Raw genomic sequence first — 27,615 nt, 5'->3', positions numbered from 1 at the left:
AAGCACGGAATTATAGACCAGTAGCGTAACATCGGTAGTGGAGAAAATGTTTGAATCCATTATCAAGGACTTTATAGCGGAACATTTAGAAAGCAGTGGCAGGATCAGTCAGAGTCAGCATGGATTTATGAAGGGAAAATCATGCTTGATAAATCTGTTGGAATTCAGAGGTAACCAGTACAGTTGACAAGGGGGAGCCAGTCGATGTGGTATATTTGGACTTTCAGAAGATGTTTGACAAAGTCCCGCGTAAGAGATTATTGTGCAAAATTACAGTGCGTGAGATTGGGGGAAATGTATTGAGGTGCATAGAAAGCTGGTTGGCAGAGAGGAAACAAAGAGTAGGGATTCATGAGACCTTTTCAAATTGGCAGGCAGTAACCAGTGGGGTACCACAGGGATCGGTGCTGGGACCCCAGCTATTCACAATATATATTAATGATTTGGATGAGGGAACAAAATGTACCATCTCAAAGTTAGCAGATGATACCAAATTAGGTGGGAGGGTGAATTGTGACAAGGATGCAGGGATCCTACAGCAAGATCTGGACAGGTTGGGTGAGTTGGCAAACCAATGGCAGATGCAGTATAATTTGGATAAGTGTGAGGTTATTCATTTTGGAAGCAAAAACAGGAAGGCAGATTACTACCTGAATGGTTGTAAATTGGGAGAGGGGAGTGTGCAGCGGGACCTGGGTGTCCTTGTGCACCATTCGCTGAAGGTAAGCATGCAGGTGCAGCAGTCGGTAAAGAAGGCGAATGGTATGTTGGCCTTCGTTGCAAGAGGTTTAGAGTAGAAGCGGGGATGTGTTGCTGCAATTGTACAGTGCCTTGCTGAGGCCACACTTTTGGAGTATTGTGTGCAGTTTTGGTCTCCTTTTCTGAGGAAGGATGTTCTTGCTCTGGAGGGAGTGCAGTGAACGTTTACCAGACTGATTCCAGGGATGGCGGCACTGTCATATGAGGAGAGATTGACTCGGTTAGGATTGTTCTCGCTGGTGTTTAGAGAATGAGGGGGGATCTCTTAGAGACTTATAAAATTTTAACAGGACTAGACAGGGGAGATGCAGGGAAGATGTTACCAATGATGGGTGTGTCCAGAACCAGGGTTCTCAGCCTGAGGATTCAGGGTAAACCATTTCGGACAGCGATAAGAAGACATTTCTTCACCCAAAGAGTGGTGAGCCTATGGAATTCATTACCACAGGACATAGTTGATGCTAAAACTTTGAATATATTCAAGAGGCGGCTGGATATAGCACTTGGGGAGAATGGGTTCAAAGGCTCTGGGGAGAAAGCAGGATTAGGCTATTGAGTTCGATGATCAGCCATGATCGTAATGAATGGCGGAGCAGGCTCGAAGGGCCAAAAGGCCTCCTCCTGCTCCTATCTTCTATGTATCTATGGTTGTTAGGGGAAATATATAGCTCGTGGTAGGAATAAGACTTTTGAAGGGGTTTTGTTTTACTTTGTGTCCTTGGACGGATAGTAGTTTTTTCTTCTGGTTTTACCCTGGGTGGGGGCTGTCCTGCTGGCAGTAAAGTAAGCTAGCTAAGGGGAGCATGGTGGGGGGAGTAGCTGCAGCTTATTATACCAGTATAGTTTGGGATAATGAGCTTAGTGTTTTGTTTTGTTGGGGGTAGGTGGGAGGGAGTACTTTTTGCTTTCATGGTATTGGATTGAAAATTTGGGAAGGGCATTGCTTGGGGATGAGGGGTGGGTTAGTTTGCTGACAGTGACGAATTTGGGTTGACCGCCTCAAGGGTGGGACAGGATCCACCGGCTGAGGAATGGGCCTGGCCACAGGCGACAGAGGAATAGGCATGGTGGCAGGAAGCTCCACAAAGTCGACATCAGGAACAACAGGAGGGCGTGGCACCGGTGTATGATCACGTAGCGAGCGTGGAAGCAGGCGAAGAGCCCGGCGATTACGCCGGCGAATGGAGCCATCAGGCATGCGAACCAGGAATGAGCGGGGAGCCACGCGTCGGAGAACTTCGGCCGTTGCCGACCAGCCACCCTCTGGTAGGTGGATGCGGACGTTGTCTCCAGGCGCCAAGGCAGGAAGATCAGTTGCCCGAGTGTCATGTGCCACCTTCTGCTGAGCACGCTGCTGTCGCATCCTTTACAGTACTAGAGCATGGTCGGGTGTAGGAACAAGAATGGATGGCACAGTGGTCCTGAGGGCGCGACCCATCAACAGCTGGGCTGGTGAGAGGCCAGTGGATAGTGTGGCCGAGCGATAGGCCAGCAGGGCTAAGCAGAAATCCAATCCGGCATCAGCAGCCTTGCAGAGGAGCCGCTTCACGATATGGACGCCCTTTTCCGCCTTGCCATTTGACTGGGGATGCAGAGGGCTGGATGTCATGTGTGTGAAGCCATACAAAGCAGCAAAAGAAGACCATTCTTGGCTTGCAAAGCAGGGCCCATTGTCCGACATGACGGTAAGCGGAATGCCATGGCGAGCGAAGGTTTCCTTACATGCTCTGATTACAGCTGATGATGTCAAGTCGTGCAGGCGTATGACCTCTGGATAATTCGAAAAGTAATCTATAATGATGACGTAGTCCCTGCCGAGCGCATGAAAAAGGTCCACACCCACCTTTGCCCAGGGGGAAGTCACCAACTCATGGGGCTGAAGCGTCTCAGGGGGTTGCGCCGGCTGAAACCTTTGGCAGATGGGGCGGTTGAGCACCATGTTGGCGATGTCGTCGCTGATGCCCGGCCAGTATACAGCTTCTCGGGCCCTCCGCCTGCACTTCTCAACCCCGAGATGGCCTTCGTGTAATTGTTCGAGGACCAGCCTGTGCATGCTGTGTGGAATCACAATCCGGTCCAACTTTAGGAGGACATCGTCAATGACGGTCAAGTCGTCCCGGACATTGTAGAATTGTGGGCACTGTCCTTTGAGCCATCCTCCCGTCATGTGGCGCATTACACGTTGTAGAAGGGGGTCAGCCGCAGTCTCCCGGCGAATACAGGCCAGACTTGAATCATCAGCTGGCAGATTGGCTGATGTGAAGCCACATGTGCTTCGACCTGCCATACGAACCCCTCCGAATTGGGCGGTGTGCTCACTGCTCTGGACAGGGCATACGTGATGATGAGGTCCTTTCCCGGGGTGTAGACCAGTTGGAAGTTGTACCTCCGGAGCTTGAGCAGAATGCGCTGGAGGTGAGGGGTCATCTCATTCAGGTCCTTTTGTATGATGCTGACCAGGGGGGGATGGTCGGTTTCCACGGTGAACTGAGGGAGACCATACACATAGTCGTGGAACTTATCTATGCCGGTTAACACACCCAGGCACTCCTTCTCGATCTGCGCATAGCGCTGTTCTGTGGGGGTCATGGCCCGCGAGGCATAGGCAACCGGGGCCCATGATGCAGTGTCATCCCGTTGCAGGAATACCGCCCCAATGCCGGACTGGCTGGCATCAGTCGAGATCTTTGTATCTCGAGAGGTGTCGAGGAACGCCAATACCGGGGCTGTGGTGAGCTTAATCTTGAGCTCCTCCCATTCCTTCTGGTGTCCGGGCAGCCACTGGAACTCTGTGGTCTTCTTCACTAGGTGGCGAAGAGCCGTTGTGTGGGAGGCTAGGTTGGGAATGAACTTCCCCAGGAAGTTGACCATCCCGAGAAAGCGTAGCACTGCCTTCTTGTCTGCCGGCTGCAGCATGGCTGTAATGGCGCTCACTTTGTCTGCATCCGGACGCACTCCTGACCGGGATATGTGGTCCCCCAGAAACTTTAGCTCAGTTTGGACAAAAGAACACTTGGCTCGGTTGAGGCGCAGGCCGTGTTCTCGTATCCGAGCAAAGACACGCTGGAGACGACTGATGTGCTCCTGTGGTGTGGTGGACCAGATGATGACTTTGTCAACATAGACGCGCACCCCTTCGATGCCCTCCATCATCTGTTCCATGATTCTATGAAATACCTTGGATGCCGAGATGATGCCAAACGGCATTCTGTTGTAGCAGTACCTGCCAAAGGGAGTGTTGAAGGTGCACAGCTTCCTGCTGGACTGATCCAGTTGAATCTGCCAAAAACCCTTTGATGTGCAGATCCACAGTTGTCGCACGTCGTGACGGCATGCCGTTCATTGCGCCATCGTGCATGCGCAGTTCGGTCCTGCGTAGAGCGCGCCTGCACATCGCGTCCCTCTGCGTCGACGTCTCTTTTGCCGCGTACAAGCGCGGGTGGCCGCGGAAAGCGCACGAGATGGCCGCCCTCGTCCGGGCCGCGGGCCGGGAGGAACTCAATCGACTGGATCCGCTCTGCCTCGTAGGACCCCTGCCGTGCCGATTCGGCCGCCTGGAATTGGGAGTACCGGCTGGTCGCGTTTTCATGGAGGACGCAGGCTTCGATGGCGGTGGCTAAGGTGAGGCTCTTAATTTTGAGGAGCTGCTAGCGTAGGGTGCCCGAGGTGACCCCAAAAACTATCTGGTCCCGAATCATGGAATCGGAGGTGGCCTCATAACTGCAGGACTGCGCGAGGATACGGAGGTGTGTCAGGAAAGATTGAAAAGGCTCATCCTTACCCTGCAGGCACTGCTGGAAGAGGTACCTCTCGAAGCTCTCGTTCACCTCGACGCTGAAGTGCTGCTCGAGTTTAAGAAGGACCGTCTTGTACTTCGTCTTGTCCTCACCGTCCACGAACACCAGGGAGTTGTAGATGTGGATGGCGTGTTGCCCTGCCGTGGAGAGGAGGAGGGCGATTTTTATGGTGTCCGAAGCATTCTCCCTTTCTCTGGCTTCTAGGAAGAACTGGAAGCGCTGTTTAAACAGCTTCCAGTTGACGCCGAGGTTTCCAGCGATTTGGAGCGGCTGCGGCGGGCTGATGGTGTCCATGGCGCAGGATGGCGGATTCCTGAAGATGTGTAGATAGGTCTCACAGTTGCTGGGTTCCAATCCTGGTACTGTGTCATGTTGGGTGTTCCGCTATACAGACAAACCAACACGGTTGAAGATGGTACAACTCTGTTTTATTACTATCAATAACAACATCTGTAAACTTATGACAGTGGTTCGTTCTTTACCCTTTAACCTGTGGACCCAGCCCTAACACTATCTTAGAGAGGCACTCAGCACATGGTGTATGTCTGAGTGGCACGCTGTGAGCTCTGTGTCTGAGCTGTCTCCTGCTGGAATGAGCGGGAACTGTGGTGTTCCCCGTTTTATAGTGCGTGTGCTCTTGCTTGTGATTGGCTGTGATGTTGCGTGTGTGTTGATTGGTCCGTTGATCTGTCCATCAATGTGTATGTGTGTTTGCACCATGATGTTTATCTGAATATCATGACAGTTTTGTACATCCAAGAGATAAGGAATTTTCTTTTTTTTCCTATGTCCATCTAGGATTTACTTTTTTCTTGTGGGTAGGTCCCTTCTCCCCTGGGTGAGGAAGGCGGAGTACTCGACTATTGTAATCTCAGACCATGCTCCACAATTTGGTTCTGGAGTCGGGCCCCTCGCGGAGCCCACCGTGGAGGTTGGATGCAGCGCTATTAGCAGATAAAGGATTTTGTAGGCGTGTGTCATCTCCCATTGAAGAATATGTCAGGTTCAAGGAGAAATAATCTGTTTTGCCTCCATGTTATGAGAAGCCCTTAAGGTATTTATTAGAGGGGAGATAATCTCCTATAAGGCGCATATATCGAAAAGCCTGTGAGTATGGAGCGATAGAGGCTGGTCATTTCTACCCTTGAGGTGGGTCATCAGTACTCACTTGACCCTATCCCGAAGTTGCTGGCAAGCAGGAAGAAGCTGCAGATGCAATTTGAACTCCTGTCAACAGGTAAGGAGGTAGGCCAGCTGCGGCGCTTGAAGGGGGTATTCTATGAATATCGACACCTGTGCAGGCGTATGTAGCAGGCAAGGAACCCCGGGACATCAGCTGAGGCGGCTTCCTGGGAGATCGTACGGATTAGGGATTCGAGTGGCAGTTTGTCTTCCGCACCAGACAAAGTCAACGCAGCTTTTGCGCGATTTTACAAAACTCTTTACAGATCGGTGGCCCCAGAAGTTTCTCGCCAACATTAAGGGCATTTAAAAGTTTATTGGATAAACATATGGATGATAATGGTATAGTGTAGGTTAGATGGCTTTTGTTTCGGTGCAACATCGTGGGCCGAAGGGCCTGTACTGCGCTGTATTGTTCTATGTTCTATGTTCTATGTAAGAGAGTTCGGACATGGCCAGATTTTTAGATGGGTTGTCCTTCCCCTTGGTGGAGAGAGAGGAGGGAGGAATTGGGGGACCAGTTAAGTCCTGAGGAGATATTAAAAGGTACTGGATCAGTGCAAACGGGTAAAGCCCCAGGCCCTGATGGGTTCCCCATCGAGTTCTATAAGTTTGCGGGTCAGTTGACTCCATTAATATTGGACATGTGCAATGACACTTTGTCCCGGGGTTCCTTGCCTGCTACATACGCCTGCACAGGTGTCGATTTCTTTTATCCTGAACAAGGACAAGGGTCCCATGGAATGTGGGCCATATCAACCCACATCGCTTTTAAACACAGATGCCAAACTGCTAGCCAAGATGTTGGCGATGCAAGTAGAATCCTGCCCCCCAGAGGTGATTACGGAAGACTAGGCAGGCTTTGTCAAGGGTCGGCAATTGTCGGTCAATATACGACGGATGTTGAATATTGTTTTTTCCCCCCTCACCTGAGCCCGAGGCAGAGGTGATTGTACCCATGGATGCCAAAAAAGCATTTGATATGGTGGAGTAGTGATATCTTTTCTGGGGAGGTTAGGTTTGGGGCAAAAGTTAATTTTGTAGGTTTGACTATTGTATAAAGCCCCCACGGCTAGAATCCACACTAATGCCGTGATCTTGGGGTATTTTTTGTTAAACAGGGGTGCAAGACAGAGGTGTCCACTATCTCTGCTTTTATTTGCCTTAGCAATTGAGCCATTGGCCATTGCATTGAGATCTTCCGATAATTGGAACGGGATAAGGCGACAAGGCAGGGAGGGAACACAGGGTGTCTTTTTATGCAGACCTGCTCTTTTGTATTACAGACCAAGTCTCCACTATGTATGAGATAATGAAGCTACTGAGGAGTTTTAGCTCCTTTTCAGGGTTTGAGTTGAATCTGGATGAGAGCGAATACTTTCCGGTCAATCCCCCGGGGAATCTGAGGGTGTTACCTTCTCGTCTTGCCATATCTAGCTTTCGTTATCTGGGTATCCAGCCCATGATTGGGCCTCACTTCATGAATTGAACTATGTTAGTCTGATGAGTGAAGATAGATTAGACTTACAAAAGTGGGAAACCCTGTCCCTGGCAGGCAGGATCTAGATGATTAAAATGAATGTTCTCCCAATATTTGTATTTCTTTTTCAATGTCTCCCCACTTTTCTCCCTAAGTCTATCTTTGTTAGGGTTAACAAGTTGGTGTCCTCCTTTATTTGGGCGGGCAAGACCCTGAGGATCTGGAGGACTTTTCTTGAGAGTCTTGGACACTTGGGGGGTTTAGCTTTACCCAATTTTTTATTTTATTATTAGGCGGCTAACATTGAGAAAGTGCTGGAGTGGGTTAGCGATCCAAGTTCCATATGGGAACAGCTGGAGGCGAGTTTTTGTAGGGGCTCTAGTTTGGGTGCCTTGGTAACTGCCTCGCTTTCGTTCTCCCCTGTGAGATTTTCTTTGAACCGGTGTTGGTATCCATCCTGAGGAAATGGAAGCAATTTAGACAACATTTTATTGATTTTTCCAACTAAGGGGCAACTTAGCATGGCTAATCCGCCTACCCTGCACATCTTTGGTTGTGGGATTGAGACCCAGGTAGACACGGGGAGAATGTGAAACTCCACGCGGACAGTGACCAGGGCAGGGAGCGACCCCGGATCCTCAACGCAGTGAAGCAGCAGTGCTAACCACAGCACCACCGAGCCACCCGAAACATAGTTCCAGAGCTATCTGTGGTAAACATCTTTTTGTGCCATTAAGTTTCGACTCGACGTATAGGTCATGGGAGGGGAAGGTCTTGGGAGGTTTGGTGACTTGTTCGTGGAGGGGCAGATTGCCAGCATTGAGGAACTTTCAGTACAGTTTCAACTCTCTGGGGAAAACTTGTTCTGATACTTCCAGATTTGTAACTTTTTGCGAAAGATTTTTCCCTTTCCCCTTATCACCACCGTCCTCCCTTTTGAGGAGGATTCTGTTTTTGGTTGGGTATCTTTGGCCAGATCCACCAAGGGGAAATGACCCGGTGGATGAGGTGAAGGCAAAGTGTGAGGGGGAACTGGGGCCTATCTTGGATGAAGAAGTGTGGAATGAGGCCCTCTGTAAGGTAAACTCCATGTCTCCTGTGCACAGCTCAGCCTGATCCAGTTTAAGGTGGTGCATAGGGCTCACCTGACCAAGGCTAGGATGAAATGTTTCCTTTTGGAAGTGAAGGACAAGTGTGAGTGGTGTTCTAGGGGGCCGGCTAACCACATTCATATGTTCTGGTCATGTCCCTAGTTGCTAAGCTTTTAGGTCTCCTTTAACATCATGTCAGTAATTCTTAACATCGAATTGGAGGGTGGTCCTTTGGAGGCCATTTCGGAGGTTTACAACTCGCCGGGGGTGAAGGCGGATGTCCTTGCCTTCGCTTTGCTAATAGCCCAGAGGCGAGTTCAGCTTGGGTGGAGGTCTCCTACTCTGCTCGGTCTGATTGGGTGACCTCATGCAATTTTTGCATTTGGAGAAGCTCAAAGACAGTGTCAGGGAGTCGGTTGAGGGGTTCGACCTGAGATGGCAGCCATTCATTTCCTTTTATAAAGAGTTAGCTACCATCAGTTGTTAGCGGGGATGGGGTTTAGTTACGGTCAGGAGATGGGTTTTTTGGATGTGATCTATACTGTTGGTTGTGTTTCTTTTATAGTGTAAAGTGTAATGTCCGTGGTTATATTATTGTTAAAAATGAAAAGTCTTACTGTGCATAATGAATACAGTACCAGTAAAATCATCAATGTTCAATTTACAAACCCAAGCTTAAAAACAAAACAGTACTTGCAAGAAATCCAGCCCTAATGAAAGTATTTTAAATTCCTATTTATAGAGTGGTTCTGACTGTACTGTGCTATATTGGGCTCAGTAATTTTAGTGAGTTAAAAACCATTAGTTTTGAAACCCATCACACGTGTAACCTTTTATTCAAGGCACTCTTATCTAACAACCGGTCTTTATTTATGGTGGTTTCTGTGTTCCGATGGTAGGTTCAGTGCTTCACTCTATATTGTGTCTTAAATTGCATCATGTATATAAGGGATATCCAAATTGTGCTTGCGCTGTCCCCAGGTACTGCTGATGCAGCCCTCAAACACAAACCTGTTGGTTCTAATGATGGATATATCTTTTACTTGTTGTTTTGAATTTTGCGGATTGACAAAGGGTTGCTCTTATTGGTGTAACCTTATTTTATGAGTTGTCATTTAGAACTCCTGTAACAACTTTATTGCAACTTTTATAACACCTTTCATGACTTCAGGGTCTGTCGATATACTTCGCAGCTAATGAAATTACTTTAGAAGTGTAGTCATTTTTGTAATGTAGCGCAACATGACAATCTGAATGTGTCAAGGTCCCAGAAATCTTAATTAAATAAATAATCTGTTTCAATGGTATTGGCGTTATGAGGTTTTATACATAATCTTTTGTCTCGGTTTGACATCTCATCCAAAAAGAGGGTGGCCGGAATTCTCTGGCCATTGGGATCCTCTGTTCCTGCTGGCAGCGCACTCCCGCCACGGATTTCCCGCCCGCCTGGGGTGTCTTCAGTGCAAAATTCCATTGACAGCGGCGGTAACCGAGAATCCTGTCACCAGCGAACGGCATGCCACCAAGAAACAGTTGGCTGGAAGTCTGGAGAATCCAGCCCGGTATCTCTAATAGTACTGCACTAAAGTCTTGTGTAGATTATGTATTCAAGTCTCTGGAGTGATTATGGCAGAAGAATAACATTTGTACAGCAACCACATCTGTCACTTGTGTGCAAATCTCTGGATTCGGGCTTGGCTTCAAGAGGCAACAGTGTTATCAAGGTTTTCACCTTGGATTTATTTAAGATCAATTAATGTGTCCCTAAGAATCCAGCCCACACCTGACTTGTCTATTGGCGGAAATACTGTCCGATGGAACTTGTTTTGGGGCGAAATGGCAAGATTGATTAAACCTTGAATAACTTATAGATGCATTTTGTAGTGGCTAAGCAAGTTAAATATCCCTTTTCCTGCAGTTTGTGCTTTTCTTTTACTGGTGTTTTGGGATTGCAAGGTCCCTTTATGCTTTTTAGCAAAAGCAGAAAATTAGACTTTTACATGGTAAGTTCCTTTTATTTTTCAAAATGCTGTAACTTCATCCAGGTAAAGAGAAGGCAGAAATATGATCATACCATAATCACCAGTTGTATCATATTCAGTGCTGTAAGACAGAACCAGGAATCTGAAAGAGATATCGTTGTTGAGCAGTGGGAGCTCCTAGTAGCTGTCCCAATCTACATTGGAGTAATACCAATTCTTGCATTTTTATATTTATGCACCAATTACCAGGGATTACTCATTAAAGTTAACATTTCATGGATTTATGCAGTTCACTGAGGTTTTAAACTTTTAAACTTATTCTTAAACATATTTTTCTCAGCACGATGCACTAGTCAGGCAATTTGAATTGTTTTTTAAAACTGTCATCTGTTAAAACTAAACATATGGATGATAATGGAAGAGTGTAGATGGGTTTTAGATTGGTTTCACAGGTCGGCGCAACATCGAGGGCTGAAGGGCCTGTACTGCTCTGTAATGTTCTATTGTCTATTGTCTTCTAGAACATGGGTGAGAGCCACATGGACTGCTATAAGTTCTCCCCATCATAAAGAAGCAGGAAGCACTTCAACGCGCCCCCCGCCCCTCCACCAACCCAATTGATGTTCCTGTGTGGTTATATGAGGAAATTTCCTCTGTATTTAATACTCAATTTATTATCAGCCTTGCAACCTGGTGGGTGGAAGCAAGGGAAATTGCACAGATATTTAGGATACTTCTGGTATCACCGTGCAGTGCCTCAGCTGACACTTGGTTTCTGTTGGTAATATGTACGTTTGTATTTCTTTGTGTCCAGAGGTGTCTAAACCAGTAAATAAGGACCCGATAGAGCTATACTGAGAGTTTGGGGCTGCTGAACAGATTTATGGCATCACACTGCGGATTAAGGTTTCAAACCTGATATTGGAAGCATCAGAATTATTCTTGTAGCTTTATAGGCGTACTTTTAAAAAATTCAATAACTCACCCGAGTATAAACCTATTTACAGTTCACATATTCTTGTTTTCAATAGACATTCCAAATTGCATTTAGTCAACATTTTGTGGAAACTGCTGCATTGCTTTAAAATGAGCTAAGTAAACCCTCATTTTGTTAGTGTTGTTTTGGGGAGAGTCTAGGTTAAGAGGTGAATGGTGGCATTGGTTTAACACTACCAGTGGATTCTCACGTTGGCTTTTAGCACAGTGGAAATGTGTGCTTCAGTCCAGTTGCTTTGTATGTGTTTTGATCAGTTTAATTGGGCTGAAAGTATGACCATCCTCCTACATCCTGGAAAAAAGATTGGCATTAGTGCTCCAGTGGAGTCTAGTTTATCTTGCACATCAGCTGGAATGTCACTGAAGACGTTTAGATGTCAAACAGCAGCTTTGTTGATGATTGAAGTGATTGAGGTATAAACTCGGCTAACGGATATTGGTGGCCCTTGCAGGACCACAATATGGCACCCTGGAGAGAGCCTGGATGGCACTGATGACTGAGGCAGATAAAGTAAGTGAGCTGCACCTGGAGGTGAGAAACGCACTTACCAGTGACGATTTTGAAAAGGTGAAGAACTGGCAGAAAGATTCCTTCCACAAACAGATAATTGGAGGCTTCAAAGAGACCAAAGAAGCTGAGGATGGATTCCGGAAAGCACAGAAACCCTGGGCTAAAAAGCTGAAAGAGGTAATGTTCAACTTCAGATTCAAATGGTTTATTGAGTGATATCTCATTAATGTTTTGCTACTGTCTTTAACAGAAAAGCTGTAAAATAGAGATGTCTTCTGCAGGTTGATAGGACTATGAAGAATGTGTTAAATGGAGGATTCATTGGAAAACTTCAAAAATGAGCAACTGTTTAACCAATTCTTTTTATTTTGTGGTACAGTTACTGTGCCTGAAATCATCTACGTGGCTGGTGGCCTGGGTCGATCCAATTCTAACCAGTTAGTATAACTGGGACTCGCGCCTGTTCTTTCTTCCTATAGGTTTTACAATACATTTATTGGCATTGCCTAATTCTAGTCTTTTTAGTCTTTGCTCTTTCCATGTCTCCCAACAATATTTATATATCATTTTTTTACCTCCATTCACAATGGGCTAATTGAGGTCCAGAACTGATGTAGCTTGGAAGAAAGTGTTGCAATAAAGATGTGAATTTGTTTGAAAAAATGCAGTGCACTGGATTTAAAATATTAATAATTTCCAATGCCAGTTCACAGCGCAGGTCCACTCTACTCAACTGGTGAATAGGTAACAGTATTGCTGGGACTCGCCAAGAGTCCTGTGTAAAAAGACGAGGACTATCTGTTACTCTTCAGGAATGGCCTGGTGAGATCACACTTCCCTTGTAGAAAGCAGTGGCAGATTTACAGTTAGTGGGGTCCTGTGCTCGGCTTCATTTTCGGGGCCCCACCCCCACCCCGGGACCTGGAGGCCAAAGCCCTGACACACACACACTCAGAAAATGTGTTGGCCGTATCATTTATAAATCTTCTATTACATTGTATTAATTAATTGAGTTCCGAAACATCAGTAAAAAGATGCTTTTTAAATGAAAAATATTAATACCGGTTGTCATTTTATTCGAACCATGAATCAATAGTCTTGAGCATTGCTTGAAATTCATTATGTAATTCAGGCCTATTAAAACAAGAATTGCAGAGCTTTACTGAGAAGATCTGGAACAAAACTGGGTAAATAGAGTTAAGGTACAGATGCGCCATAATGGCAGAACAAGCTCAAGGTGCTGAACGGCCTACTCTTGTTACTGTGCTCCTATCCAGATATCAATGAATGGGGCTTGGAACATAAGACCATAAGACATAGGAGCAGAATTAGACCACTCGGCCCATTGAGTCTGCTCCGCCATTCAATAGTGGAGTATAGTGTTCAATTGGTCGCTATACTACCAGAAGGATGTGGAGGCTTTAGAGAGGGTGCAGAGGAGATTTACCAGGATGTTGCCTGATATCGAGGGCATTAGCTATGAGGAGAGGTTGAATAAACTTGGTTTGTTCTCACTGGAACGAAGGAGGTTGAGGGGCGACCTGATAGAGGTCCACAAAATTATGAGGGGCATAGACAGGGTGGATAGTCATAGACTTTTTCCCATGGTAGAGGGGTCAATTACTAGAGGGCACAGGTTTAAGGTGCGAGGGGCAAGGTTTAGAGGAGATGTACGAGGCAGGTTTTCTTACACAGAGGGTCATGGGTGCCTGGAACTCGCTGCCGGAGGAGGTGGTGGAAGCAGGGACGATAGTGACGTTAAAGGGGCATCTTGACAAATACATGAATAAGATGGGAATAAAGGCATACGGACCCCGGAACTGTAGAAGATTTTAGTTTAGACGGGCAGCATAGTCGGCACAGGCTTGGAGGGCCGAAAGGCCTGTTCCTGTGCTGTACTTTTCTTTGTCCTTTGTTCTTTGTTCAATCATGGCTGATATTTTCTCAGCCCCATTCTCCTGCCTTCTCCCCATAACCCCTGATCGCCTTATTAATCAAGAACCTATCTATCTCTGTTTTAAAGACGCTCAGTGATTTGGCCTCCACAGCCTTCTGCGGCAAAGAGTTCCACAGATTCACCACCCTCTGGCTGAAGAAATTCCTCTTCATCTCTGTTTTAAAGGATCGTCCCTTTAGTCTGAGATGGTGTCCTCTGGTTCTAGTTTCTCCTACAAGTGGAAACATCCTCCCCACGTCCACTCTATCCAGGTCTCGCCTGTAAGTTTCAATAAGATCCCCCCTCATCCTTCTAAACTCCAACAAGTACAGACCCAGAGTCCTCAACCGTTCCTCATACAACAAGTTCTTCATTCCAGGGTTCATTCTTGTGAACCTCCTCTGGACCCTTTCCAAGGCCAAACATATCCTTCCTTAGATACGGGGCCCAAAACTGCTTATCATACTCCAAATGGGGTCTGACCAGAGCCGTATACAGCCTCAGAAGTACATCCCTGGTCTTGTATTCTAGCCCATGTGTGCAAGCATTCATGCATCAAGCTTTCTCTAGTCAATTCATACTAGTCTGGATCTCAAAGAACTATTGGTCGGCTAAATTAATTGCTTGCATAGTACTTTTCAGTTTTCTTCGGCATTTTGGGTATCAGGTCCAATGACCTGATCAATCTTTAGTGCTTCAAGCTAAGCTAACGCCAGTTATGCATTTACATTTAAATAAATATCTGAAGCATTTATACCAAGCACTGTTAACATCTTTAATTGTGAAAATGACACAAAATGCCTATACATTTCAGCCATATCCTACTCCTCAACCATAATCACATGCTAAATCTTTCAGGACCTATATAGTTTTCCTGGCCACTAACAGAACTTCTAAATTTTTATCATGGGACTGCCACTTGATCAGTTTTTTACAATGCATTTTTGGCATTCAATTGTGAGTTTGTTTACGTTTAACTGCATCCTATACCTAAACATAAAGGCCGGGATTCTCCGAGCCTCCGCGCCGCAATCGTGCTCGGCGTGGGGGGCAGAGAATGGGCGTCAGACCCGCGATTGAGTCCGGCGCCCACGATTCTCCGGGGACCAGAAAATCGCTGCCAATCGCGAGTGCGCAGTCGAAGCGGGGCCGGCGGGGGGGGGGGCATTGAAAGAGGCCTCCACGGCGACTTCGCGCCAACGTGGTTCACTCATGGTTCCACGAGGCGGGGGCCCATAGTGGCGGCTGCGGACTAGGCGTGCGCGGTCTGGGGGATCTATATTTTCGGGGCCAGCCCGCGGTGTGGGCCCCCCACAGCCGGAAGTGCAGGACCCCGTATCGGAGGTGCAGGACCCCGTATCGGCAGCCGGAGCTGCGAGGAGCACTCCGGGGCCCTGCTAGCCCCCTGCAAAACGGGGAATCACTCTGGACTTTCTCCAGGACAGTCCAGAGTGATTCACGCTCGTTTTCTCATGGGCGTGGGGACATTCCCCCATTATCAGAGAATTCCGTCCACAATCTTTTTTCCAAAGTGTATTTTATTACAAACATGTATCAGAACAGGTTACAGCGAACATACACCCCGGGAAACATGCTTCCCAACAATCAACTATACAGTCTGTACAGATTTTTCCTATTTTTCACCCCCCCCCCACCCGCGACGAACAGCCCCTCAAACACGGTCACAAACATCCCCCACATTTCCTCAAACCCCCCTGAAGAGCTCCTTAACTTGTACTTTATCTTCTCTAATCGCAGGAAGTCGTTCAGGTCACCCAACCAAGCCGCTACCCCCGGTGGCGATGCCGACCGCCGCTCCGCAAAATTTGTCGCCCTGCAATCAGGGAGGCGAAGGCCATGATATCGGCCTTCCTCCTCTCCATGAGCTCCGGCTTCTCTGAGACCCCAAATATCGCTACCAAAGGGTCCGGGTCCACCTCCTCCTCCGCTTTCCTGGCTAAGACCGCGAACATTCCCACCCAGAATCTTCCCAGTTTTCCGCAACCCCAAAACATGTGCACGTGATTCGCTGGCCCCCGCCCACACCCCTCAAACTCATCTGCTACCCCCTGAAAGAACCCACTCATTCTCGCTTGAGTCATATGCACCCTGTGCACCACCTTAAACTGTATCAGGGTCATCCTTGCACATGAGGAGGTCCCGTTTACCCTACGTAGTGCCTCACTCCATAATTGATCTCCCCTCCAAACTCTGCTTCCCATTTCTCTTTGATCTTCATCACCCGCTCACCCCCCCCCCCAGCCACCATAGAATCATAGAAGTTTACAGCATGGAAACAGGCCCTTCGGCCCAACCAGTCCATGCCGCCCAGTTTTTACCATTAAGCTAGTCCCAGTTGCCCGCACTTGGCCCATAACCCTCTATACCCATGTGACCATCTAAATGCTTTTTGAAAGACACAATTGTACCCGCCTCTACTACTACCTCTGGCAGCCCATTCCAGACACTCACTACCCTCTGAGTGAAGAAATTGCCCCTCTGGGCCCTTCTGAATCTCTCCCCTCTCACCTTAAACCTATGCCCTCTAGTTTTAGACTCCCCTACCTTTGGGAAAAGATGTTGACTATCTACCTTATCTATGCCCCTCATTATTTTATAGACCTCTATAAGATCACCCCTAAGCCTCCTACGCTCCAGGGAAAAAAGTCCCAGTCTATCCAGCCTCTCCTTATAACTCAAACCATCAAGTCCCGGCAACATCCTAGTAAATCTTTTCTGCACTCTTTCTAGTTTAATAATATCCTTTCTATAATAGGGTGACCAGAACTGCACACAGTATTCCAAGTGTGGCCGTACCAATGTCTTGTACAACTTCAACAAGACGTCCCAACTCCTATATTCAATGTTCTGACCAATGAAACCAAACATGCCGAATGCCTTCTTCACCACCCTGTCCACCTGCGACTCCACCTTCAAGGAGCTATGAACCTGTACTCCTAGATCTCTTTGTTCTATAACTCTCCCCAACGCCATACCATTAACTGAGTAGGTCCTGGCCTGATTCGATCTGCCAAAATGCATCACCTCACATTTATCTAAATTAAACTCCATCTGCCATTCGTCGGCCCACTGGCCTAATTGATCAAGATCCCGTTGCAATCCTAGATAACCTTCTTCACTATCCACTGTGCCACCAATCTTGGTGTCATCTGCAAACTTATTAACCATGCCTCCTAAATTCTCATCCAAATCATTAATATAAATCACAAATAACAGTGGACCCAGCACCGATCCCTGAGGCACACCACTGGTCACAGGCCTCCAGTTTGAAAAACAACCCTCTACAACCACCCTCTGCCTTCTGTCGTCCAGCCAATTTTGAATCCAATTGGCAACCTCACCCTGGATCCCGTGAGCTTTAACCTTCTGCAACAACCTACCATGCGGTACCTTGTCAAAGGCTTTGCTAAAGTCCATGTAGACAACGTCTACTGCACTGCCCTCATCTACCTTCTTGGTCACTCCCTCAAAAAACTCAATCAAATTTGTGAGACATGATTTTCCACGCACAAAGCCATGCTGACTGCCCCGAATCAGTCCTTGCCTCTCTAAATGCTTGTAGATCCTGTCTCTCAGAATACCTTCTAGCAACTTACCTACTACAGACGTTAGGCTCACCGGTCTGTAGTTCCCAGGCTTTTCCCTGCTGCCCTTCTTAAACAAGGGCACAACATTCGCCACTCTCCAATCTTCAGGCACCTCACCTGTGGCTGCCGATGATTCAAATATCTCGGTTAGGGGACCCGCAATTTCCTCCCTAGCCTCCCACAACATCCTGGGATACATTTCATCAGGTCCCGGGGATTTATCTACCTTGATGCGCTTTAAGACTTCCAGCACCTCCTCCTCTGTAATATGCACACTTCTCAAGACATCACTATTTATTTCCCTTAGTTTCCTAACATCCATGCCTTTCTCCACCGTGAATACCGATGAGAAATATTCATTCAGGATCTCACCCAACTCTTGTGGCTCTGCACATAGATGCCCTTGTTGATCCTTAAGAGGCCCTATTCTGTCTCTAGTTACTCTTTTCCCCTTTATGTATCTGTAGAATCTCTTTGGATTCTCCCTTGCATTATTTGCCAAAGCAATTTCATGTCCCCTTTTTGCCCTCCTGATTTCCCTCTTAACTCTATTTCGACAATCTCTATACTCTTCAAGGGATCTACTTGATCCCAGTTGCTTATGTACGTCATATGCCTCCTTCTTCTTTTTGACCAGAGTCTCAATATCTCGAGTCATCCAGGGTTCCCTACTTCTACCAGCCTTGCCCTTCACTTGTATATATCACCAATTCTTCCCTCCCCTTCCACATCTGGGAGCAGCAGTCGCTCCAGCTGGGTGTATCCCGGCAACCTAGGGAACCCCCTCAAGACCTTTCACGCGAAGTCCCTAGCCTGAAGATACCTGAAATCACTTCCTTAGCTCCTCCAGACTGGCGAACCCTTCCTCCAAATACAGATCCCTCACCTTGGCCAGCCCCACTTCCCTCCACCTCCTGTATACACTATCCAGCCCCCCCCCCCCGGCTCAATCCCGTGATTCTCGCACAGCGGCGTTAGCACCGACATCCCTTCCATCCGAAAATGCCTCCTCAACTGATTCCATATCTTCACTGTGGACTGCACCACCGGGCTCCTTGAATACCTACTCGGAGCCATTGGGAATGCTGCCGTCACCATAGCTCTGAAACTAGACCCCTTACAAGTTTCCTCCTCCATCCGAACCCACCTTCTCCTTCCCACCACCGCCGCCCAATAATAATGAAGCAAGTTCGGCAACACCAAGCCACCCCTTCTGCCTCTGCCTCTGTAGCAGGGTCCTCCCCACCCTCGGCATCTTCCCCGCCCATACAAAGTCAGAAATGATCGTGTCCACTTTCCGAAAAAAGGCCTTTGGTATAAAGATTGGGAGAGCCTGAAAGATAAACAAGAACCTTGGCAGAATATTCATTTTCACCACTTGGACCCTCCCTGCCACAGTTAAGTGTAGTGTATCCCACCTCTTAAGATCCTCCCTAGCCTCCTCCAACAGCTTTGTTAAGTTCCACTTATGGAGCCCCTTCCATTCCCTCACTACGCAGCTCATTCACCGGGAATACCTCGCTTTTCCCTACATTCAGCTTGTGCTCTGAGAACCCTCCAACTTTCCCAGCAGGCCCAAAATCCTTCCCATACACTCCAATGGATCCGAAACATACAGCAAGAGGTCATCGGCATAGAGCGACAGCCGATACTCCCTCTGTCCCCTCATAATCCCCCGCCACTCTGCCGACCCCCTGAGAGCGACACCTGATGCTCCCTCTGTCCCCTCATAATCCCCCGCCACTCTGCCGACCTCCTGAGAGCCATCGCCAATGGCTCTATGGCCAGCGCAGGGGTCTCGGTCTTCCAGCGCGAGATGGACCGAATGGTTGGCCGGTACAGTTTACGGGCAACATTTCCGTATCTCGATAATGTCACCATCTGCGGCCATGACCAGCAGGACCACGACACCAACCTCCGAAAATTCCTCCAGACCGCAAAGTTCCTTAACCTTACATACAACAAGGATAAATGCGTGTTTAGCACCGACCGCCTAGCCATCCTCGGCCACGTAGTGCGAAATGGAGTTATAGGCCCCGACCCTGAACACATGCGCCCCCTTATGGAGTTCCCCCTCCCTCACTGCTCCAAGGCCCTGAAGCGCTGCCTAGGGTTTTTCTCTTACTATGCCCAGTGGGTCCCCAACTATGCGGACAAGGCCCGTTCCCTGATCCAATCCACAGCTTTTCCCTGTCGATAGAGGCCCGCCAGGCCTTCAGCCGCATCAAAGCAGGCATCGACGAGTCCCTCCCCTTCCAGGTCGGGAGCGACGCGTCTGACGTAGCTCTGGCGGCCACCCTCAACCAAGCGGGCAGACCCGTGGCCTTCATCTCACGTACCCTCCATGCTTCCGAAATCCGCCACTCCTCCGTCGAAAAGGAGGCCCAGGCCATAGTAGAAGCTGTGAGACATTGGAAGCATTACCTGGCCGGCAGGAGATTCACTCTCCTCACTGACCAACGGTCGGTTGCCTTCATGTTCGATCATGCACAGCGGGGCAAGATAAAAAACGATAAGATCTTGCGGTGGAGGATCGAACTCTCCACCTACAACTACGAGCTCTTGTATCGTCCCGGGAAGCTAAACGAGCCACCTGATGCCCTGTCCCGCGGCACATGTGCCAACGCACAAGTGGACCACCTCCGAGCCCTCCACGAGGACCTCTGCCACCCGGGGGTCACTCACTTTTTCCATTTTATCCAGATCCGCAACCTGTCCTACTCCATCGAGGTGGTCAGGACAGCCACCAGGGACTGCCAAATCTACACGGAGTGCAAACCTCACTTCTACCGGCCAGAGAAAGCGCACCTGATAAAGGCTTCCCGTCCCTTTGAACGCCTCAGCATGGACTTCAAAGGCCCCTTCCCCTCCACCGACCGCAACACGTACTTCCTGAACGTGATTGACGAGTACTCCTGGTTCCCATTCGCCATCCCCTGCCCCAACATGACCACAACCACCATCATCAAGGCCCTGCATAGCATCTTTGCACTGTTCAGGTTCCCCGCTTACATACATAGTGATAGGGGTTTCCTTTATGAGCGACGAACTGCGTCAATTCCTGCTCAGCAAGGGACGACCAGTTACAACCCCCGGGGTAACGGACAGGTAGAGAGGGAGAACGGATTGGCCCTACGGTCTAGGAATCTCCCAGTCTCCCGCTGGCAAGAAGTCCTCCCAGATGCCCTTTGTACCACAACCAACCAGACACCTCACGAACGCCTCCTTGTCTTCCCCAGGAAGTCCTCCTCTGGGACCTCGCTCCCGACCTGGCTGGCAGCTCCCGGACCCATCCTGCTCCGAAAACACGTGCGGCGCACAAGTCGGACCCGTTGGTCGAGAGGGTCCATCTTCTCCACGCTAACCCCCAGTACACCTACGTGGCGTACCCCGACGGCCGACAAGATACGGTTTCCATACGAGACCTGGCGCCCGCCGGAGCCCCACGTACACCCCGGCCACCAGTCCCACCCTCCCTCCCACCAGTGCACCTTACAGGAGGATCGGTCCTTCCACCTGCCCTGTCTAGGCCCCCCCACCCACCGACTCACCCCGCAGACGCTCCCTTCCCAGGTCAACCGTTTTCCCCACCAGTGCCGTCTAGGGGTGTCGAAGCTGCCACAGAGATCGAGGCCACGCCCCCAGAGCCACAGACTCCCGAGCCTCCACCGGAGTCACCACTGAAACTTCGACAATCACAGAGGACGACCAGGGCCCCCGATCAACTGATTGCTTCATTTTAAAGTGTTTAGTTAATTATGAATCATAAATTGTAAATAGAATTGTAAATAGTTACAAGACGCTGTACGGAGGTATTACGGTACCTCCATACCTATAATTTCTACCACGTTACCATGTTGTAATATCAGGCCACCACCCCCGCCGGACTCTTTTTAACAGGGGGTGAATGTGGTAGTCTCTGTAGGGGTATTACGGTACCTGGTAATGCTGGAACACCATTGGTAGATATTGTATGTTTCCTAATGGTCAAGCTGTATGGTAGCTCCGCCCTGCAAGGCGGGGTGTAAGAGCCTGTGCCGCCCCAGCAGCCTCCATTCTGTACCTGATCTGCTGGGGGTAACATCTAGCTTATTAAAGCCTTCAGTTGGGACTACAACCTCGCTTTAGTGGTCATTGATCGTGCATCACCACCTCCACTATCTTGCTCACGAGACGGTTATGTTCCTCCCTCCTTTCCCTATCCGCACAGTCCTTAAACAAAATAATTTCCCCCCCCGGACCACTGCCTTCAGTGCTTCCCAAAAAATGGTCGCTGACACCCCCCCATTCTGATTCAACTCCACATACTCTTTAATCACCGCCCGCATCTTATCACAGAAACCTTCCGGCAACAACCCCGAGTCAAACCTGCACCCGGCCTCTGCTCTCGTCCCAATCTAAACTGAATATCCAGCCAGTGTGGTGCATGGTCTGAAATAATTATCCCCTCATACTCTGCCCGCTCCACCCCAACCAAAATCTCCCGACTCACTACAAAGTAATCAATCCTTGAATACACCTTATGGACGTGTGAAAAGAAGGAATACCCCCTTCCTCCTGGGTTCTGAAAGCACCATGGATCCACCATACCCATCCTCTCCATAAACCCCCCCAGCTCCCTCGCCATTCGTAACCTACCCATCGACCTGGGGCTCGACCTATCCACCCTCGGCTCTATGACGCAGTTAAAATCTTCTCCCACAATCAACTGGTGTGTGACCAAATCTAGGATCGCTGCCAGCAATCCTCTCATAAAACCCACATCATCCCTCCGCCCACAATCTTGCCATTATTTTATACTTTGTGAAATATTTTATTTTTGAGGTTACTTTCCTTATGTACCTTCATTTTGGGCAGCACGGTAGCACAAGTGGATAGCACTGAGGCTTCACAGCGCCAGGGTCCCAGGTTCGATTCCCCGCTGGGTCACTCTGTGTGGAGTCTGCACGTTCTCCCCGTGTCTGCGTGGGTTTCCTTCGGGTGCTCCGGTTTCCTCACGCAGTCCAAAGACGGGGAGGTTAGGTGGATTGGCCGTGATAAATTGCCCTTAGTGACCAAAAAGGTTAGGAGGGGTTATTGGGTTACGGGGATAGGGTGGAAGTAAGGACTTAAGTGGGTCGGTGCAGACTTGATGGGCCGAATGGCCTCCTTCTGCACTGTATGTTCTGTATTCTATTAAGACATTTAGATTTCAGCTTAGCATATACTCCCCTATTCATGAAAAGGATATAACAAGTTTTTCTGATTATATATGTAAATAACTTTATTTTTCTTCTCTATACTTTATTTTAATCAACCAGAGCACCTCAGATTTCAGTTTTTTAAAACTTTTCTTAATACCTAAAACTTTACCCATTCTAACAGCGGGTACCAACTTGTCTGCAGCAATAATTTTCTCAACCAAATGAAATCTGATGATACGAGGACAATTGATTTGAATTGAGGGGCTGTTAGGACTTGGAATGTCCCTGCCAAAAATAGTGGCAGGAATAGAATTCATCATATGTTTCATATCTGAAATTTTAAAAAATGGGCAGTATGGGAAATAGGACAACGTGGATAGTTCTTCAAGAGCAGTGCAGTTACAATGATGGGTCGAGTACTTTCCTTCAGGCTGTGAAATTCCACAGTTCCCACACGGGAATCCGATATCTTCTCTGGAGTACTACTAAAATCCATGACTTCTCAACATGTTGAATAAGGAATAGATTTTTGCCTGCACTCTCCTGCCATACCAGCTATTAAATTAGTTTATATACCCTTACCAATTATCATTGTTTCATAATATACACAGCCTGTTTCTTTTGGGCATTATGGTTATACTTCAAATAGGATAAATTAAGTGATTTACAAAACCTCTTTGCTTAGGGAATTTGGCTTTACATGACCCAACTTTTGATCCTTATGAAATATTTATTCGATTGGGAAGCCTAAAGAGGTCGCAGCTCTGGTGCTGAGATTCTATAATAAGAAACCATTGCCTGATTTACGCCTGCCTGTTATAACACAAAAGAGGAAAGAACACCAGTCAAAAAGCAGAATACATTGTTCTTTCTGAGGGAATGCAGGATTAAACCTGGTCTCATCTCGGTGCTAAGGTGAGGGATTTAACTGCAGAATGTGCTCCTGTCTCCCAGTGAGCAGGTGGTGCACTCCTATATACCACATCCTACTGTGATGGCTGCTGCCCCTTGAAAACATCCAGTAGCCAACTGCGTCACAAGGCCAGATGGCACTTCCCCAGGTGGAGGCCACTGTCAGATTCGGCTCACCGACGAAGGAGCGGGCCCATTTCCTGGATACAAATGGGTCTCCCAAATCCCCTTTCATTGTTGGGCTTTTGAGTGTTTATCTTCAATCCTGTTGCTTCTCTGTTTAATCTGAAGTACATATAATTTCTTGTTTTCCATAGGTGGAGGCAGCCAAGAAAGCATATCACCTAGCCTGCAAAGAGGAAAAGATGGCAGCTACAAGGGAGGCAAACAGTAAGGCAGAGCAGTCCGTCACTCCCGAGCAACAGAAGAAATTATTAGACAAGGTGGAGAAATGTAAACAAGAAGTACAGAAGGTGAGATTGATGAGTGTAGAAGATAATTCTAATATTGAAATATAATAAATGCATCTTTGTGCAAATAATCTCGCAATATTTCCTCGATCGGTGCTCAAGCAATTCTGGTTTTTGAGCATTCACGATTTTAATCATGCCATGTTTGGTGGTTGTGCCTTTCTCGATGCTTAAGTCTGGCATTCCCTCCTATTTCCTTTCATCTCTTATCTTGCTTTCCTCCTTTTAAGGCCTAATGCCTACCTCTGACCAAGCTTATCTGGCCTAATGTCTCCTTTTGTGGTTTAGTGACAATGTTTGTTCCATAGTGCGCTGTAAATCACCTTGGGTTGTTGTATACAAGAAAGTTGTTGTTCTAAGGTCTCTTCCAGTTTATGTATTACATGTGTAAGTAAATGAAAAAATAGCTAAATTACATTTCCATGCAATAAAATTCAGTCTAAATATTGGATTGGAATCCAAGAGAAGCTTCTATTCCGATCTAGCTAATATTGCATGCATGTTTTTATATTGTATTTTAACTATTGTAGGCCATATGATTTAGAGATGGTAAGTAAAGTCGCCATAGTCCCAGATGACCATTGGCTGCTTTGACCTTTTGAGGGGGAGAGCTGACTGGTGATGATTTAACCTGAGGATCACCACACCTCAGGCGAGGGGCGAGGTTGAGAAGACAGGGCCTTCATGAATAACCTCAGCCGGAGCGGGAATTGAACTTGCGCTGTTGGCCTCACTGCATCACAAACCAACTGTCCAGCCAACTGAGCTAAACCGGTTCAGATGGAACTAACACTGGATAACCAGTTATGGGTATTATTTCCTCAGCAAGTGAAGGATTACAATAATCTTAGTGAACACTGAGCCCTTGTAACAACTCATTATAAGTGCAAATCTTTCATACAAACCTATACCAGTTCTAAATTTCCTTTAACAGGAATATTGATGTGGCCCGATATGAATGTTATCATTGTATTACCACTCGCTCATTTCTTTTCTATATATTGTAATCTTGAGAGGTGAGAGAGAAGGAATAAAGACTTGGCAGTGCTGGGAATATATCCGATTAGCTGAAGCCACATGTTTGCTGACTTATTAATGGAGAGTTTACTCACTAATATAACTTCAGTACACATTCATCTGCTGGAATAACAATCTGCCCTTTACACATGTCCCACTTTAAAGGAGGCGGCAGTGTTGAGTATGGTGAGCTCCAATTTGGAGAGAGCATCCAGAGGCTTTCTGCAGAATGAGTCAGCCCTCACAGTAGCCTTCTGGAGAGAGTTAGCTGGATCCCTTCACTGTGTTGTCAGAACCAAAACTGAAACCAAACTGGAACCTCAGGATTCTTGAAAAGCCTTTGAGTGGAATAATATTCACTCCCCACATGTTACCGGGTAGAGCACAGCCCTCTGGGCTGCTCAGTCATTGATCACCAGCCAATCAATCAAACAAACAGAGTCCCAACCCATCCCTCTGTCATTAATGCCAGCCAGTCTGCAATATCCAGTTTAAACCAGCACAACCTTCCCGATCCTTCCTGCTTGAATTAAAGATACAGGCTTCTTGACTTAAAGTGACATGTGCAATTATCATCCATGGATCAAAAATGTAACTGCAAAAATAAAAGAAAGAGGAAATAAGGAAATAAACAGGAAGGACCCTTACACAGTTACCAGCTCAAATGATCAGGACAGATCAGAATAACTACCCTCAATTTAATTGCCCCTCTTGCCCAATTTTCTTAATGTGGAGATGCCGGCGTTGGACTGGGGTGAGCACAGTAAGAAATCTTGCAGCACCAGGTTAAAGTCCAACAGGTTTGTTTCGAATCACTAGCTTTCTGATCACTGCTCCTTCCTCAGGTGTGGATTCACCTGGGGAAGGAGCAGTGCTCCTAAAGCTAGTGATTTGAAACAAACCTGTTGGACTTTAACCTGGTGTTGTAAGACTTCTTACAATTTTCTTAAGGTGGCAGGGTAGTTAAAATTGAGGACATTATCTTCCTCAATATTGCTTTTTTTTGTTGTTAATACATCCCCACATTTATGCAACTGTAAAACTAAATGTAAATGTCGCCAAGTCCTAGGGGAACATAGGCTGCTCTCCCTTTTGAGAGCTGACTGGTGGTGATTTAACCGAAGGGGCAAGGTTGTGAAGGCAAGGCCTTCATGAATAACCATAGCTGGTACAGGAATCAAACTCGTGCTGTTGGCAACGCTCCGCATCACAAACCAGCCGTCCAGCCAACAACTGTGAGGTTATAATGTGATGGCGTTGAAGGCTTCTTGCTTAACATTCCACGAATGGCTTGCCTCGATTCATTGTAGATGCTTTATGGCATATTAGTAGCTATTGGCTGATGGGTGCAGTAATATAACCTGATGTTATTTGATGCCTGTTGTGAATAAATGCTACTGGGCATACAATTGTAAATGAATAATGTAAATCTGATGGGCGGCATTATAAATACAAAACGTCTAATCTTAGGGCAGCATTTTTTTTGCAAGGCAGAGAAGGTTAACTTTCCCAAAATACCTTATTTACAATAGAGTGAATAGCTACAAAATAAATTGGATTGAATGTTTGAACTTGAACACTAATAACCACAATGGGGTTTTCAAAATAATTTTGTATGTATTGTTATCTAATTTATATACATCTTCAAATAAAACATCTGTTCAAATAACTGAAGCTGCTCAAGAGGATTACGTTATCTGAATCCTTCATTGTTTGGTGATTCCGTCCATTATTTTGTGTGTGGTATCAGACTGAAGCAGATACTTGCATCATCATCATGTGGCCATTTGGTGCTTCCTTTGTAATACTGTTGCCCTCTAGAGGTGAGCCAATGGTAACTGAATATGACAACTCCAAAAGATGTCCAAAAATCTTTGAAATACATTGTAGCCATGTTAAATAACTGCCTCATCCGTGGGAAAAGAACTGCCAATTCTTGGCAGGTAATATAATGTGGCTCAAGGAGTTAGACTGCAGATTTTATTAATTGGATTTACCTTGTGTTAAATCCCAACTGCCTCCTTTTAGCATTGTGTGCATGGCTATGCTGCACGATGGTTCATAATGATTTTTATGCAAATTGTAATTTATGTTGGATCAATGTCCATATAGACAAAAGAGAAGTATGAAAAGGCCTTGGATGAATTGAGTAAATGTACACCACAGTACATGGAGAATATGGAGCAAGTGTTTGAACAGTGCCAGCAGTTTGAGGAGAAACGGCTGGGTTTCTTCAGGGAAGTGCTTCAGGACATCAAACGACACCTAAACCTCACTGAAAACAACAAGTGAGTATCAATTAGAGATATTTAAAACATGACTATCCATCACCTAAATATTCAAACTCATGTCTCATTTTTTTAAAATGCTTACAAGATAAGTTGGGATGAGAATGGATTTTCAGCTATTTGATGTCGCCTTCCCAGAAGAGCAGCGCTGTTTACACACAACAATGTCCAACTATTTCTAAAAGAAGTCCATTCTCTCTGGCATAAAAACAGAACTGGAAATGCTTCCTAAGTCAGGCAGCAGCAGTAGAGGGAAAAATAAAATTAACATTTCATGTCTGATGAACATCAGATCTTTTTTAAAATAAATTTAGAGTACCCAATTCATTTTTTCCAATTAAAGGGCAAATTAGCGTGGCCAATCCACCTACCTTGCACATCTTTGGGTTGTGAGGGCGAAACC

The 27,615-nt window shown here is 47.0% G+C and overlaps 1 protein-coding gene across 7 annotated transcripts in view; it reads left to right on the top strand.

The window, feature by feature from the left end:
- The window catches only part of pacsin1b (protein kinase C and casein kinase substrate in neurons 1b), a 472,183-nt gene that overhangs the window by 401,819 nt on the left and 42,749 nt on the right, over window positions 1-27,615 (top strand). For all 7 annotated transcript variants that reach the window (XM_072480514.1, XM_072480519.1, XM_072480512.1 and 4 more), the window contains 3 exons: window positions 11,740-11,975; window positions 23,755-23,910; window positions 27,037-27,212. In XM_072480514.1, the coding sequence (XP_072336615.1) occupies window positions 11,740-11,975; window positions 23,755-23,910; window positions 27,037-27,212 (568 nt within the window). The remainder of the gene's footprint in view (window positions 1-11,739; window positions 11,976-23,754; window positions 23,911-27,036; window positions 27,213-27,615) is intronic.

The sequence above is a fragment of the Scyliorhinus torazame genome, chromosome 17 (assembly GCF_047496885.1).
Source record: "Scyliorhinus torazame isolate Kashiwa2021f chromosome 17, sScyTor2.1, whole genome shotgun sequence".
NCBI lineage: Eukaryota > Metazoa > Chordata > Chondrichthyes > Carcharhiniformes > Scyliorhinidae > Scyliorhinus > Scyliorhinus torazame.
The sequence above is the reverse complement of the archived record's forward strand: the minus strand, read 5'-3'. Positions and strand labels throughout refer to the sequence as shown.